Source organism: Mastomys coucha, unplaced genomic scaffold (assembly GCF_008632895.1).
Source record: "Mastomys coucha isolate ucsf_1 unplaced genomic scaffold, UCSF_Mcou_1 pScaffold22, whole genome shotgun sequence".
In the NCBI taxonomy this organism is placed as follows: Eukaryota; Metazoa; Chordata; class Mammalia; order Rodentia; family Muridae; genus Mastomys; species Mastomys coucha.
Genome location: NW_022196905.1, coordinates 29,176,790 through 29,191,173, shown reverse-complemented (window position 1 = coordinate 29,191,173; position 14,384 = coordinate 29,176,790). Strand labels below are relative to the sequence as shown.

Sequence of the window (14,384 nt, the reverse complement as noted above, 5' to 3'; positions counted from 1 at the left end):
AAAAAAAAAAAAAAAAAAAAAACAAGAGTACATCAAATCCTGTTTGAGCTATATAAATGTTTTATGAACCAAAACCTACTTTATTTTGTAGTAGAGAAAACAAAAGCTCAACTCTGTTAAGGGCAGAGCATGGCTCTTCCATGAGTCCTTCACAGGGTGATCATAGAGCTTACTTTAGCTTCCAGTCCCCCCAACTCCTAACCTGCCTCCTGACTGACAAACTCTGACACCAACCTAGCTCATGCCTTCCCCTCAGCTGGGATGCTTCTTTCCATTCCCCATCAAAACTGGCTTCCATTCAAAGCCAGTGATCTGTAAGAGACCTTCATTTTCTACCAAGACACAAAATACTTAAACTGACCCTCAAGACCCACCATTTCCCACAGCCTAGAAAGGGCCTACTCTCCTCTCTGAGACAAACCTCCAGATAGTAGGTAACAATGCAAAGGTCTTTCCTGCCTCCAGGATACCACTTCCATCTTCTTGGGAAAAAAATTACCGCCTTCTTGCTGCTGTGCATTTTATACCATGGGTTAGTTTTGGACACATTCAATTTACCACCCAAGACTATAAATCACTTGAAGGCAGGAACACACCTCCTGACTATCAGAACTCAATGTATTTTGAACACAAAAGACAAGTAATATCTGCTCATTTTCAGGGCTAGAAATTGGTCTTTATAATACATATATCAATTCTTTCAAGAAAAGCCCCAGACTATAGAGTGAACCATTCCCTCCACTTGGCTTGCAGCCATCCCATGCTCCCACCTTGCCTCACCTTTCCTCTATCACAGTGAATATACCTAGCTGGATCCTGGTCCACCCTACTGGCTTACCTTGAACACTGTGGCAGTTGAAAAGGCAGAGACATGAAAGCAGCTATAAGCAGAAGGGAAAGAATGAGACTAGCCTGACTTATACTCAGGGCTATGCTGTAAAAGCTGGAATCCCTGCCATCGACTAGAAACCACAAAGAAACAGGAGGAAAGTAGAGATGGCAGCCAAAGATCCAGAACATAAAGCTGCAAGCCACAACAGTGGTCTATGGCCTCACACATGCACCAAGCCAGCCTGACCCGAAGCAGCTTCAGTAATGAGCCACTGCAGAAGAGAGGTTTGAAAGGAAGCACTGTTTGCACTTGAAGTAACAAGGATATGGGCAGTTTAGAGTCCATTGTTCTCTCTGTCCTTCCTAATGCCCACCTGCATTAGGATGAGGGCAGGGAAGGAGGACTACAATCTTCTTTCGTAGCAGAAAACTGAACAAAGAAACAGACTGGAGCTGCAGTGGTCTGCCCTTGGTACTAGGAAGCAATGACATAGTAAGACAGGTCCCAGCCTTCTCACCTCTTCTGGCACTACAACTGAGTGACTATTGCTTCCTGGCTCCATTATCCTCTCTGTACTCTCCTTTCTTGCCATTCAGGTCATGCTACCTCCAATTAACATAACCTGAGAAGCTACATCTTTTACCAACAAGTACTGTCTGACCTCCATTAGGAGGGGCAGAAAAAGAAATGAAGGAAGGCATGAAAGACTTCATTTGACCACACCCACCTTTGCACCCTCACAAGCAATGCTCAAACAAAAGTGGTGGCCCACAGAGACATTCCTCTAAAGAAATCCTCTTAAGAAGCCAGTGGTCACATAGATGCCCTTTAGAATGGACCTATGTACTATAAGGGTGCAAAAAACCAGTTCCTGCTGATGGAACACATTTAGGTGTTTATGGGAAAATACCTCCAAGCCACATGCCCAAAATGGAAAATATGTAGATATTCTGAGGATGCTTCACTCAAAGCAAGAGAATGCTCATCAAAAGCTTTGTCTCTTAGCGCATGACAATTACAGGACCACGCATCACCATTATCATCATTAAAGGTCGCTTACTTTGATGACTTTGTTGAGGCACTCATCAGCCACCATTCTGACATCTGACTCCGCATCATCACTGCACAGCAGAAACAGTTCCATAGCGATGCCCAAGAGTTTCTGAAATTCTGGAGAATTTCTAAGTGAAAAAAGAGGGAGGGAGAGAGGTTGTCATCATCATGAGGGAGCTAGGAGAACTGATGACAAAATGCAAAGTGCGATCTAAATGGAGTTTTAAAACAAGAAAGAACACTTCATGAAAATCAAGGATATCTGCATAAAGGTGGACTGTGGTGAGTAGCATATTGGTACTGATCCCCTTTTCTTTTTAAGATTTCATTTAAACACCTTTACAAGATATTGTCTAGGATTCTCAAATCTCAGGGAATCATATGCTTTGTAAAACGGTTGCTTTTACTTTTAGATAGTATCCTTGAAGCCTTAAAAATCAGCAAGACAATACATCTCCTTTATTTCTTTTTAACCTTCCTTTCAATGTGCATAAAAGTCCAACTACATTTTCCTAGATTCCACAGGCTCACAAGGCTTTTCTATTACAAGAAACAGAATACTGGTATCATAAAAGCTGGGATCTGGGTACTCTTTGTGAAGTATTTTAGTAAGTTTAGTTGAGAGCACCTGTTTGGTATGTCATAATCCAACAAGTTAAACCCACCCATTAGAAGAAGAGGCTGGTAGGCCATGTGAGTGGAATTCTAAAGTATCTCAAACCTATAACACAAGGCATATTCTGAAAGTGATCCTGGTGACATAAGAATGGGGCGTGCTATTTCTAAAACATCAAAAGCAGACTGTTGTACTAGGATCTTAATCTAAAGGACTCTGATCTATACAGTAACCTTCTAATAAAAAAAGTTCGAGCCTGTAATTTTAATCCCAGCATCAGGGAGGCAGAGGCAGGGGGATCTTTATGAGTTCTAGGCAAGTTAGACCTACACAATGAGACTCTGTCTCAAAAGAAGTTGAAAGACATCCATAAACTTAAGAGAAAGAAAAGGGATCAATAATTCTCAACACATACAGAACAAAAAAACATGGCACTCAGCAATGCCTTATAGGAAAGGCATGCAGTAATAAACTAGGAGGTAAGGAGGAAAGTCTGATGCTAGAGACTTTCCCTCAGACATCAGTCTTAGCAGTACCAGAAGGTTAATGACAACTCTAAGCATGAGCTCAGGATTCCTTCTAGTAGCATCAATATAAAAAGAAAGAGGTAAGGTTAATTATTTAACAAACCTATCCAAAATATAATTTCTACATGTAGTCAGCAAATAACTTAACAGCAGGCCTGCCTGATGACCTGATTTCAATATTCAGAACACACATCATGAAAAGAGAGAACCAACACCTGAAAGTTGGCCTCTAACTTAGACACAAGTACTATGTCAATGCATATCCATTGACAAAACACACACAAAATCAACCAATGAACATAAAGAAAAAAGAAAAGAAAAAGAAAAGACTGTACGGTATAGAAAGCTTTTTCAGAGTCGAAATTCTGAAGGAATGCTTGTTATGACTCACAAAGTGGCTGGACATGCCTTTAATCCTAGTACTCAGGAGAGAGAAGTAGGAAATCTCTGTCAGTTCAAGGCCAATCTGATCTACATAGTAAGTTTAAGGACTGGAAGGACTAAAGAAACTCCATTTCAAAAAACAAACGAAGAAACAAAAAGACTCAGGAAGTAAACAACTCAGAAGTCTTAGGAAGTCCCTGAAATTTATCAGATTCATAATGATCCTCTGTCCCCAAGTGTGCTGCCTAGTTTTATGTCAGCTTGACACAAGCTAGAATCATTTTAAAAGAAGAAATTTCAACAGGTAAAATGCCCTTCCTTACCAGTTTGGCCTATAGTGCTTGTTTTTTCTTGAAATTAGTGATTGATGCGGGAGGACCTAGTTTGTTGTGGGTGATGCCAACCCTGGGCTGGTGGTCCTGGGTGCTATAAGAAGCAGGCAGAGCAAACCATGAGAGGATGCCAGTAAGCAACATTCCTCTATTATTTCTGTATCAGTTTCTTCCCTGAATTCCCTCAGTGGACTGTCATGTAGAAGTATAAGCTGAAATAAGTCCTTCCCTCCCCAAGTTGCTTTTAGTCAGTGTTTTATCACAATAGAAATCCCGACTAAGACACCTGGGTTATATAAATAGTAAGGACTATTGAGGGGAGGAAGACTCCTAAAATGTTAAAGTCTAAGTTGTACAGAGAGTTCCAGGGTGACATGTCTCCCATGTCAGGATGGGATTTTGGTGATGCATTGCCTTTTGAGTCATCCATGATCCTATAAGTAACCACTCACCCATACTAAGTAACCCTTATGCATTCACTGATTCACTGAATTGAATTTTAGAAGCATCAATACTTTGGTTTGTTAATGCTTCCCTATGGGTTACTCAAACATTTGTTCATATTTCCCCAAAAACATTATCATGGAACAGGTTGCTGCTGCATGCATGAGACACATTATCTGTAATTCCAGCACTCAAGCAGCACAGACAAGAGGATCACTAGTTCTAGATCAATACATAATCTTGTCTGAGAGAGAGAGGGGGAGAGGGAGAGGGAGAGGGACAAAGACAGACAAACAGACCGACAGAGGTCTCTTATGGTTTTCCATCTGCCAGCATAGATGTTATTTCCACTGCTCTTCAATCCTTGGATAGATCCAGACTCTATCTTGTATAATTTTCTATCTGCTTGAAACATTTCCTTTAAAATGTCTTAAACTCATTGCTTGTCAGAAAGAAAGTACTCCTCGGTGGTATGTCTGAAAACCTCTTTATTTCACCTTTTCATTTGACAAGAGATTTTTACTGAGGAGAGAATGCCTTACTGATGGCACATCCCTGGATTTTGGCAGGCATTTCCTGTGAGAAGTAGGCTGTCTTCTTATTTTAGTTCAAGCTCAGCCTTTTTTCTGTCTTATTTCTTCTTCCCATAACCTCAACCTTTTGCTTCTTAGACATAAAAAATAGTTAAACTGTTTTAATGTTTCTTACACTGTTTTAGTGTTTCTGTATGCTCCATAATTTCTGGGCCAATATTGATATTGACTAATTGTTCTTGTTACAAATTGTAACTTCCTATATTTCGTTTCATTTCTGATTGATTTTTATTGTGGTCAGATTTTGTTTTTAAGACAGCATTTCTATTTGTCTCTATTGTGGCCCCAAGTGTCTTTCCTCTGACAAAAATTCTGATGATTTTGGTTACCAACGTGAATGGTGATCTTAAAGTACAACACATATCGAACTCATGGTTCTGGTGACTGAAGTCCATGCTGGCACACAAGTAGAAGACTATGAGGAGAGCACAGAGGTGCCATGCTTCCCTTCCCATACCTTACCCTCTGAATCTCTACAATCTGAGGCTGTTCCTGAGCTATACTTATACTCTTTGGAGCAAGCCAGAAAATAATAGTATTTTCTTGAGTTCTGCAAGTCACCCTAGCAACCACAAACCCCTCAACCTAAAGAGGAAGGTCATACAAATCTCAGATTAGTCACTCAGTGGCCTCCCACAAGCCTGTGACTGGTACATGAAGAACAGACCATGAGACAAAGCTGCATAACCTTGTGGGATGTGACATTAACTCCAAGAAAACACTGAATTAACCTACTAAAATGCATATTGGTCTCAGTTTCAGAATGGGGGATTAGATCTTCAACATATAGATTGGGTTGGACATATTTAGTCCATAAGAACTAATAAAGATGAACTTTTAATATAGGAGACATGAAATAAACATTGAGTCCAACCTGATTCCTTTCTGCTTTTCTGTTTGTTTGAGAAGAAGTCATGTTTTTATAAAGCCTGGGCTAGTCTCTAAGTCATGAACCTTCTGCCTGTGCCTGAGTAGTAGCCCAATCAAATTTCTTTCTTGAAATGTATATGTGTGTGTGTGTGTGTGTGTGTGTGTGTGTGTGTGTGTGTGTGTTACATATTTTCTTATTAGGATAATACTCCGTTCTTTAATGATTCACCCTACAGACTATTAAGCCTTTCATTTATATAAACTGCCAATACTTTCCTCAAGTTGAATTTATTTTCTGTTTTGATTATGGGGGGTTTTGACATTTAAGCTATATTCTAAAGCCAAGTGTCCTAGCTAGTTTTCTGTCCAAGGTGACATAAGCTAAACTCGCCTTTGAGGAAACTTCAATTGAGAAAATGCCTCCATAAAATGGGACTTTAGGCACAAGAGCCTATAGGGCATTTTCTTAAATAATGATTGGTGGGGAAGGGCCAGGCTCATTGTGGATGGAAACATCCCTGGATTTGTAGTCTTGGCTTCTATAAGAAAGCAGGCCAATCAAGCCATGAAGAACAAGCCAGCAAGCAGTACCCTTCCACAGTCTGTATGATATCCTGCCCTTATTTCCATCAGTGATGGACTTTTACATGCATGTGTAAGTGAAAGTTGCTTTTGATTTTGGTACTTTACCACAGCAACAGAAACTCTAAGAGATCAGGTCTATAATCTAAGCATTGAGGAGGTAGAAGAGGAGCAGGAATTCAAGGTCATCTTTTGCTGTACAGTGAATTTGAGGCCATCCTGGGCTAAATGAGACCTTGTCTCAAACAAACAAACAAAAAGTAGGAGGCTCAGTAGATAAGAGCACTTGTTATTCTTGCAGAGAGGACCTAGGTTTGTTTCCCAGCATCCACACAGCAATCTAATTCCAGTTCCAGGGACTCCAGTGCCTTCTTATAGTCTCTGTGGGTGCCAGGCACATACAGGGAGCAAATACATAAACGTGGACAAAACATTCACTCATTTATTTAAAAATAAATAAATCTTAAAAGATTACAAATTAAATTACCAATATGCCATTCAATTATCATATGACTAAAATTCTCACACATAAGATGACAAAAAGAAAACATTACCCACGAAAGAACCCAGATACCCTCAGAACATGGTTACAAATGTGGTAAAGCATCCGTATTTTAAATGGATTTTTCTTAATGCAGGGTTTTGCTATGTGGCCCAGGCTAATCCCAAATTCAAGATCCTCCTGTCTCAGCCTGCCACATACTGGGATTACAAGCATGTACTAAAATACACTTAGCCTAACTGAACTTTTTAAGAGACAGCTAGAGGTACAAAGAACATGCTAATGCATTAAGAGTGAAAACATAGAGTATATAGATATAGTTGAGGGGAATGGAGTTTCAAGGTAGAGTTTCTCTGTATAAGCTCTAGCCAACCTTGAACTCACGCTGTGGACCAGGCTGGCCTTGAGAGTCACCTGCTCCTGCCTCCCAAGTGCTAGGATTAAAGAAATGTACTACCACAACCCAGCAACCAGTTTTTATTTCTATTGTTGTTGTTGTTGTTTGTTTTTTACAAGACAAGGTTTCTTTGTGTAGGTCCTGGAACTAGCTCTGTAGTCCAGGCTAGCCCTGAACTCACCAAGATCTGCCTGCCTCTGCCTCCTGAATGCCAGGTTACAGATATATACACCACCACCCTATTCAGTAATTACCAGAGAAATATTTTAAACAAAGAAAGAAATATAACAACAACAAAAATAACCAAAAAGAAAAAGAAAGGAAGAAGCTGGAGAGATGGCTCAGCACTGGCTACCCAGAAACCCATCTATAATGGGGTCTGATACCCTTTTCTGTCATGGAGGCATGCATGCAAGTACAGTACTCATATACATAAATATATAAGTCCTTTTTTAAAAAGCCAATTACCTGAGAGACTGTGCCACAATGTTTTCACATATTGTTAGACAATGATTCACACGGTCCTTCTTGGTGGCTGAGAGTTCCTTCTTTCTACAAGAAAAAAAAAAAAAAAAAAAAAAAAAGGAAAAGAAATGAGCATCCACTGAGGTGACTATTTCATTTGTTTCTATATTTCATTCATTCCTAAGTATGTTTTGGCTACTACTAGTGAATCATAAACTCCATGCTAGGAAGAAGGCAGCATGAGGAAGGAGTGATGACAGATGAGGTCAACCAAGAGCTTCCTCACACAACACTCCAAAAAATCAGAGATGTGAAGAAAGCAGCTTATTTCTTTCCTAAAAGGGACTTTTCCTGACAAGTCACATAGACTGCTGATCACCCACTAACATTTGCCTAGCCACAAGCACATAACTTGCCCCACAGATGTACTGGGAATGTAAGTGACACACAGGATTCCTCTTGTATCTGAGTGTCCTAGCTATCTTCCTCCAATCAGAACAAACATGCCCAACACTCAAGTGTCAATTATATAAATAAAGACAATAGGAAGAGTGCACAACAGCATGGCAGCATCTTGGGTCCCAGTATGAGCTTCAGAAGCACAGGCTTCCCACACCTCCCATCCTCATAAGAAGCTCACTGCAGCAATGCTAGAATTGGGATCTAGTAAATGCTCTTCATTCACCTGCTGAAAAATAGACAAAATGCAATAGCCAAATTATGGAAACTTATCTAAGAAAAGGAAGTAACTACTAATAGGAAACAAGAACAAATTATAATGCACTACACTTGAGGAAAGAACTTAAGTAAGACTCCAATGACCAACACAGGGCCATTCTATTTTAGAACATTCTGGAACAAGCAAAACTGTAAGAATTAAAATATGACCAGTAATGTCAGGGGTGAGAAGATGACAGCAAAGAAACATAGGGAGCTTTGGGTAGCTACAGAACCAATCTAAATACTGAGTATGAGAAAGGCAAGACAGCTCATGGTAAAAATTACTTGCCATACAAACCTGAGGACCTAAATGCGATTCCTGGAGCCCACAATAGAAAAAACTAACTCTAATGCTGTCCTCTGACCTCCACAAGTCTTCCTTTGCACATGGGACATGCAAACACACACTTGCACACTTGACATGTACATGCACACCTTATAATAATAATAAATTAAATTTATGAATCCTGATTATGGTAGTCACAGGGATTGCATTAGTCAAATCTCAGAATTGTATACCAAAAAGAACATTTCCTCACAATGTAAAAAAAAAATACTATGAGAATAAAATGCTTTCTTCTCTAAATCACTTGTAATAAGCCTCTGTTGCAACAGCTTAGATTTTTACCTACTTTAAAATAGCCATCAGGATGCTTAGAGAACATTAACCACCTTAAGCATTTTAGGAAGCAAACTAAATCACCAACCCATTATCCTTTGATTTGTATAGGAAAAATCTGTCCCAGGTTTTAAATGAAGTGAACTTACACTTATCTTAAAAGAGGTCATGTTACACCAGTGCCAAGAAGTGACAAAAAGAAGGCTGACCAATGCTGATGAGATGGCTCAGCAATTAAGTACACCAGCTGCTCTTCCAGAGGTCCTGAGTTCAATTTCCTTCAATTCCCAGCAACCAGTTGATGGCTCATGACCATCAAACAGGGCATCTGTTGCCCTCTTCTGGCATGCTGGTGTGCATGCAACAAAGCACTCATACATTCATTAAATAATAAAACAATAAATGGAAACAAAAAAAGAAAGCTGACAACACTGAACTCAGTGACCTAATTACAGTTATTATGGAAACATTCATTATCTGAGATTTTCAGTGACCTCAGATCCAAAGCCTAAACGTCCAAACTGACTAAGTCCTTTTGCTCTGGCCAACTTTCCCCAGTTGTAACTGAAGGGACTCAGTTAACTCAGACAGCATGGTAAATGGGTACTTTTGACAGTCCACCATGATCAGTGGTATATAGCTGCCCAAAGAAGCAGGCCTGGGCCTTTCAAGAGGAAAGACTACCATGACTATTGGGAGGGAGTAGAGGATTGTCATAAAGTGATTCCCAATGTCCCCTCAGGCTTTGACAACTTTATGAGGCATGTGTTTACAGAAGCAGCATGTCAACATGCCAACTTTTCTGTAGTTAAAAATTACTGTATGGGGTTGTATCACCTAGTAGAATCATGGAGGAAGTGGTTACTAAAAAAGAGTTTAAGGGAAAAAAAAAAATCAGGCCTGAAAAGATGACTTAGTAGCTAAAATATTTGCTGTACAAACAAAAGGGCCAAATCCAGATCCCCAAAACCCATTTAAATGCAAAGTGACAATGGCAGCAGCCACTTGTGATTCCAGAATTTAAAGGTGGAGATGGGACTTGATTCCTTGAGCTAGCTGGCTATCAATACAACGCCTGAGTTTGACTAAAAGACTCTGCCTCAAAGAACAAAGTAAAAAAAAAAAATAAGGACGATCCCTGACATCAATCTTAGGCTTCCATACTCTAAAAAACACCCATACACACATACATACATACTCTAAAGCAAATACCACACACATACACACATTAAAAAGATTTAAAAAAAAAAAACAACAACAACAGCTTCACACCAATTAGCTAGGTGTGAACTAGCTAGACTTATGGAGCATTTATCTTATTTCTTTGAAGTGATACAAATGAGTTGGAAAAAGTTTTCTCTGGTGTTCATTCTCGCTCTCCCTCCTTCATGAGATAACCCCAAAGGATAAAGGTAGCAACAAACAATATGATACCATCTCTTATGGCCTGCCACCTTGGACTGACTTAGTCAAGCTTATCAAACTATGACTGAAAGACAATACCAATTTTAACAATGAGATGAAGATTTATACTTCTATTTGGGGCACTGGGCATCTTGGGGGAAGCTCTTATTTATCAATGGACCTTCTCCAGGTCCTGCTGGCACTTCTCCAGACAGTGTTCCTTAGATTATATCCCCAGAAGTGAAGGTGAAGGGACCACATCTTATCTACATCAGCAACCACACTGTACATAGTTCTATGAGAGCTCATCAAATAAAGTAAATTCCTGATATGGGAGAAACTATTAAAGAAAATATCAGTACCAGTTTCTTGGGTGAATCTTTGGAGACTTGGAAGATAAACAACAATGATCCTTAGCTTTACACTTGTGTGTCTAAAGACATCAAAGAAAGGTAGAAATAATAAAGCTTCATCTAAAATGTCCTGAACTCAAATTTTTTGGTCTGGTAAGAAAATTGCTTGAATAGATGGGGGAGTGGAGAAGGACAAAGCAAGGAAGGAGGGGTAGAAAACAGGAAGAAAGGAAAAGACCAGTAAGACAGCTAATCTTAACTGACATCATCTGAATCAACTAAAACTCAAGCACTGGGCATATCTGTGAGGGGCTTCCTTGATTGGATTACTGGAGGTGGGAAAACCCACCCTAAATCTAGATCACCTTCTGGTGGCAGCTCACATAAACAGACATGAAAGGAAGATTTTGCTGTTTGCCTTCACTCTCCATAGCTGATTCATCTATCACAGTGGTTACAAACCATCCCAATGCTGAGACCCTTTAATATAAAGTTCCTCAAGTCATAATGAACCCAACCATAAAGTTATTTTCATCTCACAGTATTTCATAACTGTAATTTTTGCTACAGTTATGAATCACAATGTAAATATCTGTGATTTCCAATGGTCTTAGGTGACCTATTGTGAAAGGGCCATTGGACCCCCAAATGTAGAGAACTGATTTATCCTGTTACTGAGGGATTCCTTCACTGGTATTAGAACCTACTTTTTCAGAACTCCAACACAGACTAAAAGACCCCACAGCTCTCAAAGAATCTTCTAGGACTCGAGCACCAGACTGGAACTGCCAAGACATTCAATCTCAACAACTGCTGGATTCTTGGCCTTTCTGTCAGAGGAAAGTCACTGTTGGACTAACCAGATCACAGCTTGTAATCCAATATAAAAAAAATCACCTTTTAAAAATGTACATATGTGTATATATATATGTATGTATACATATATACACAATTTATATAACGTACGCGCACACACATAGTGGTAGTTTGAATGGCCCCACAGACTCACATGCTTGAATGTTTGGCTCTAGTTGGAAGGTCTGTCACAACTGTCACTGGGGGTGGGTTTTGAGGTTTGAAAAGCCCACATCAAGCCTAGTCAGTCAGTCAGTCAGTCTGTCTGTCTGTCTCTGTCTCTTTCTGTCTCTCTGTCTCTCTCTGTCTGTCTCTCTCTCTCTCTCTCTCTCTCTCTCTCTCTCTCTCTCTCTCTCTCTCTCTTTCTCTCTCTCTCTCTCTCTTTCTCTCCCTGCCTGCAAACTGCTAATCAGATGTGAGTTCTCAGCTACCTCTCAGTACCATATCTGCCTGGCTCTACAATCATGCCATGATGAGAATGGACTAAACCTCTGAAACTGTAAGCAAGCCCAATTAAATGCTTCTGTTTATAAGTTGCCTTGGTCATAGTGTTTTATCACAAAAGAACAATAACTAAGACATTTATACACACACATATACATATTTTCAGTTCTGTTCTTTTAGAGAACCCTGACAAATACAAACAAAGCAACTCTGCAAAGTTGTCCTCTAACTTCCACAGGTCCACTCCAGGTACACTCACATATGCACTCATACATACAAACATACACATGCAAAGGTCACCTGTCCACAGATTCACATCACTAAGACGTCACTGTCAAAAACGGGAGAATAAACTATCACTGTCAACCAAGAAAAGACAAATCTCAAGTTTTCTCTTTTACCTCATCCCAAACTATTTCTCTACAAACTAAGCCCTCCTCAGGGAAAATTTGACCCTTTCTAACATCATAAAATTTTGCTAGTATATAAAGTTCCCAAAAGTTGCTAGTTTGACTTAAAATTCAAACAAGAGTTATTGAGTGCCTGCTTTGTGTGAAAAGCAAGCCATCTACTTGCTATTACAATAATGATATTATTCCTTTTTTCTTATATCCATTATGCATCTGTACTCTGGACCTGTACATTCTAAAAGCAGCACAACTCTTCTATCAGAACCCATCTCTCATGATGCCAGTTTTAAAATTCAGGCCAGAACATCTAAGACCTTAATATTGTAGAATATTTGATCACACAGTGAACCCTGAGATTATGGTTATTTACTGAAAAAAAAGAAAACAAGAAAACAACTTGTTTCTAGTTGTGGTGTAGCTAAGCCCTTAGTATACAGCCCCTTCTGGCTAGAATACAAACACACCCTTAGTATGTACCTTTTAACTCAACCAATGCGGGTAAAAGTAGTTTATAGAAGAAGTCTAATTGAATGGCAGACGAAGTGATGAATCAGAGAAAGACTTGCTAGAATAGGATCTACCCAACTCTCACCAGAAGAAAAAGGAAAAAGAAGCTACTTGAGGTGGAGGGCATAGAGAGGAAGGAGGCAGTTTTACCTGGACAGTGGCAGAGACAGGTTACAGAGAGAGGACAAGCTAGACACAGATGAAGATAGAACAAACCAGAGAATGAGAAGAGGCCAGAAGATTAGAACAGATTGTCAAAGTTAGTATGAGGCCAAGCAGAACAATTCAGGAGAGTCCAAGAGAGAGAAGCCAGATTCAATCAGTCAGCTTGGAAAGGAGTTTGAGCCAGAACAACTGAGTTGAATCAGCAAGCCAGAGATCAGAAAGAACAAGAAAGGGTGACCTTAAGGAGCAGTAAGTCTCAGAAGTTGAAAATAGTCTAGGCATAGCCAGGCGGTGGTGATGCATGCCTTTAATCCCAGCACTTGGGAGGCAGAGGCAGGCGGATTTCTGAGTTCGAGGCCAGCCTGATCTACAAGAGTGAGTTCCAGGACAGCCAGGGCTACACAGAGAAATCCTGTCTCAAAAAACAAAACAAAACAAAACAAAAACAAAAACAAACAAAAAAACAAAAGAACAACAACAACAACAAAATAGGCATAAATGAGACTGTATGGAGGTTAGCACCTTCGAGGACTAAGTCTAGGTAAATGGACAGAGGCAGTAAGCCTTAGAGATAATTACTCAAGGAAAATAAAAGATAGTTTTACAGCCTTATAACAAGTATTTCCTCTTAGCATACCAAATACTCTTATTTAAAGTATGAGAGTCAGAAGGCACCCTCATAACAGAGATGACACTAACCAGGAATATTAGAAAAATGAAAATCCTTCTGGTATACTCTGCAGGTCAGTAGCAGGACCTCTAATACAGACTTCTCAGTCAATTAGAACATGATCCCAATATTATAACTTGGCAGCACTCAAGAGACTAAAGCAGGAGAATCAGGAATTTGAGAAGAGCCTTGAACATACAGAGCAACAAATCAGTTTGACCTCAGGCTACCTTTCAGCCTCATTCCTTACCAATATTCTTCAACCTGTAGGAACTCTGGCCCTTTAAACTTTAGTTTAAAAGAGAAGAAATAGAATACAAATGATAAAGCTACAGTTGTTTGGCATACATCTTCCAGCTGAGTTCTGTAAAGTACCTACCCCTCCTTTTCTCACTCCTGGCTGGCCTGGAACTCAATCTAGCCCTCTCAAGAAGTCAAGGTCCTCCTGCCTCATCTCTGGCTCTCAGTGCTGGAACTGCAGCCCTCACCACCACACCTAGCCTAGGTCCTAGCCTGAAATAACGTTTTTTTTTTTTTTTCTGCCTTATTCTGTCCAATAAGAAAATCTGATGATAAATAAATAAATATAGCTATTTCATTCCTTATGAAATTAGATGGGATTTTTAGAGGTAAGTCAGAC

At 39.7% G+C, this 14,384-nt stretch overlaps 1 protein-coding gene across 2 annotated transcripts in view; it reads right to left on the bottom strand.

Annotated features, from left to right (window-relative positions):
• Htt (huntingtin) overlaps window positions 1–14,384 on the bottom strand; it is a 149,963-nt gene that overhangs the window by 122,691 nt on the left and 12,888 nt on the right. For both annotated transcript variants that reach the window (XM_031341112.1, XM_031341113.1), the window contains exons 2-3: window positions 7,601–7,684; window positions 1,893–2,013 (exon numbers count right to left, since the gene is read on the bottom strand). In XM_031341112.1, coding sequence (XP_031196972.1) covers window positions 1,893–2,013; window positions 7,601–7,684 — 205 coding nt within the window. The remainder of the gene's footprint in view (window positions 1–1,892; window positions 2,014–7,600; window positions 7,685–14,384) is intronic.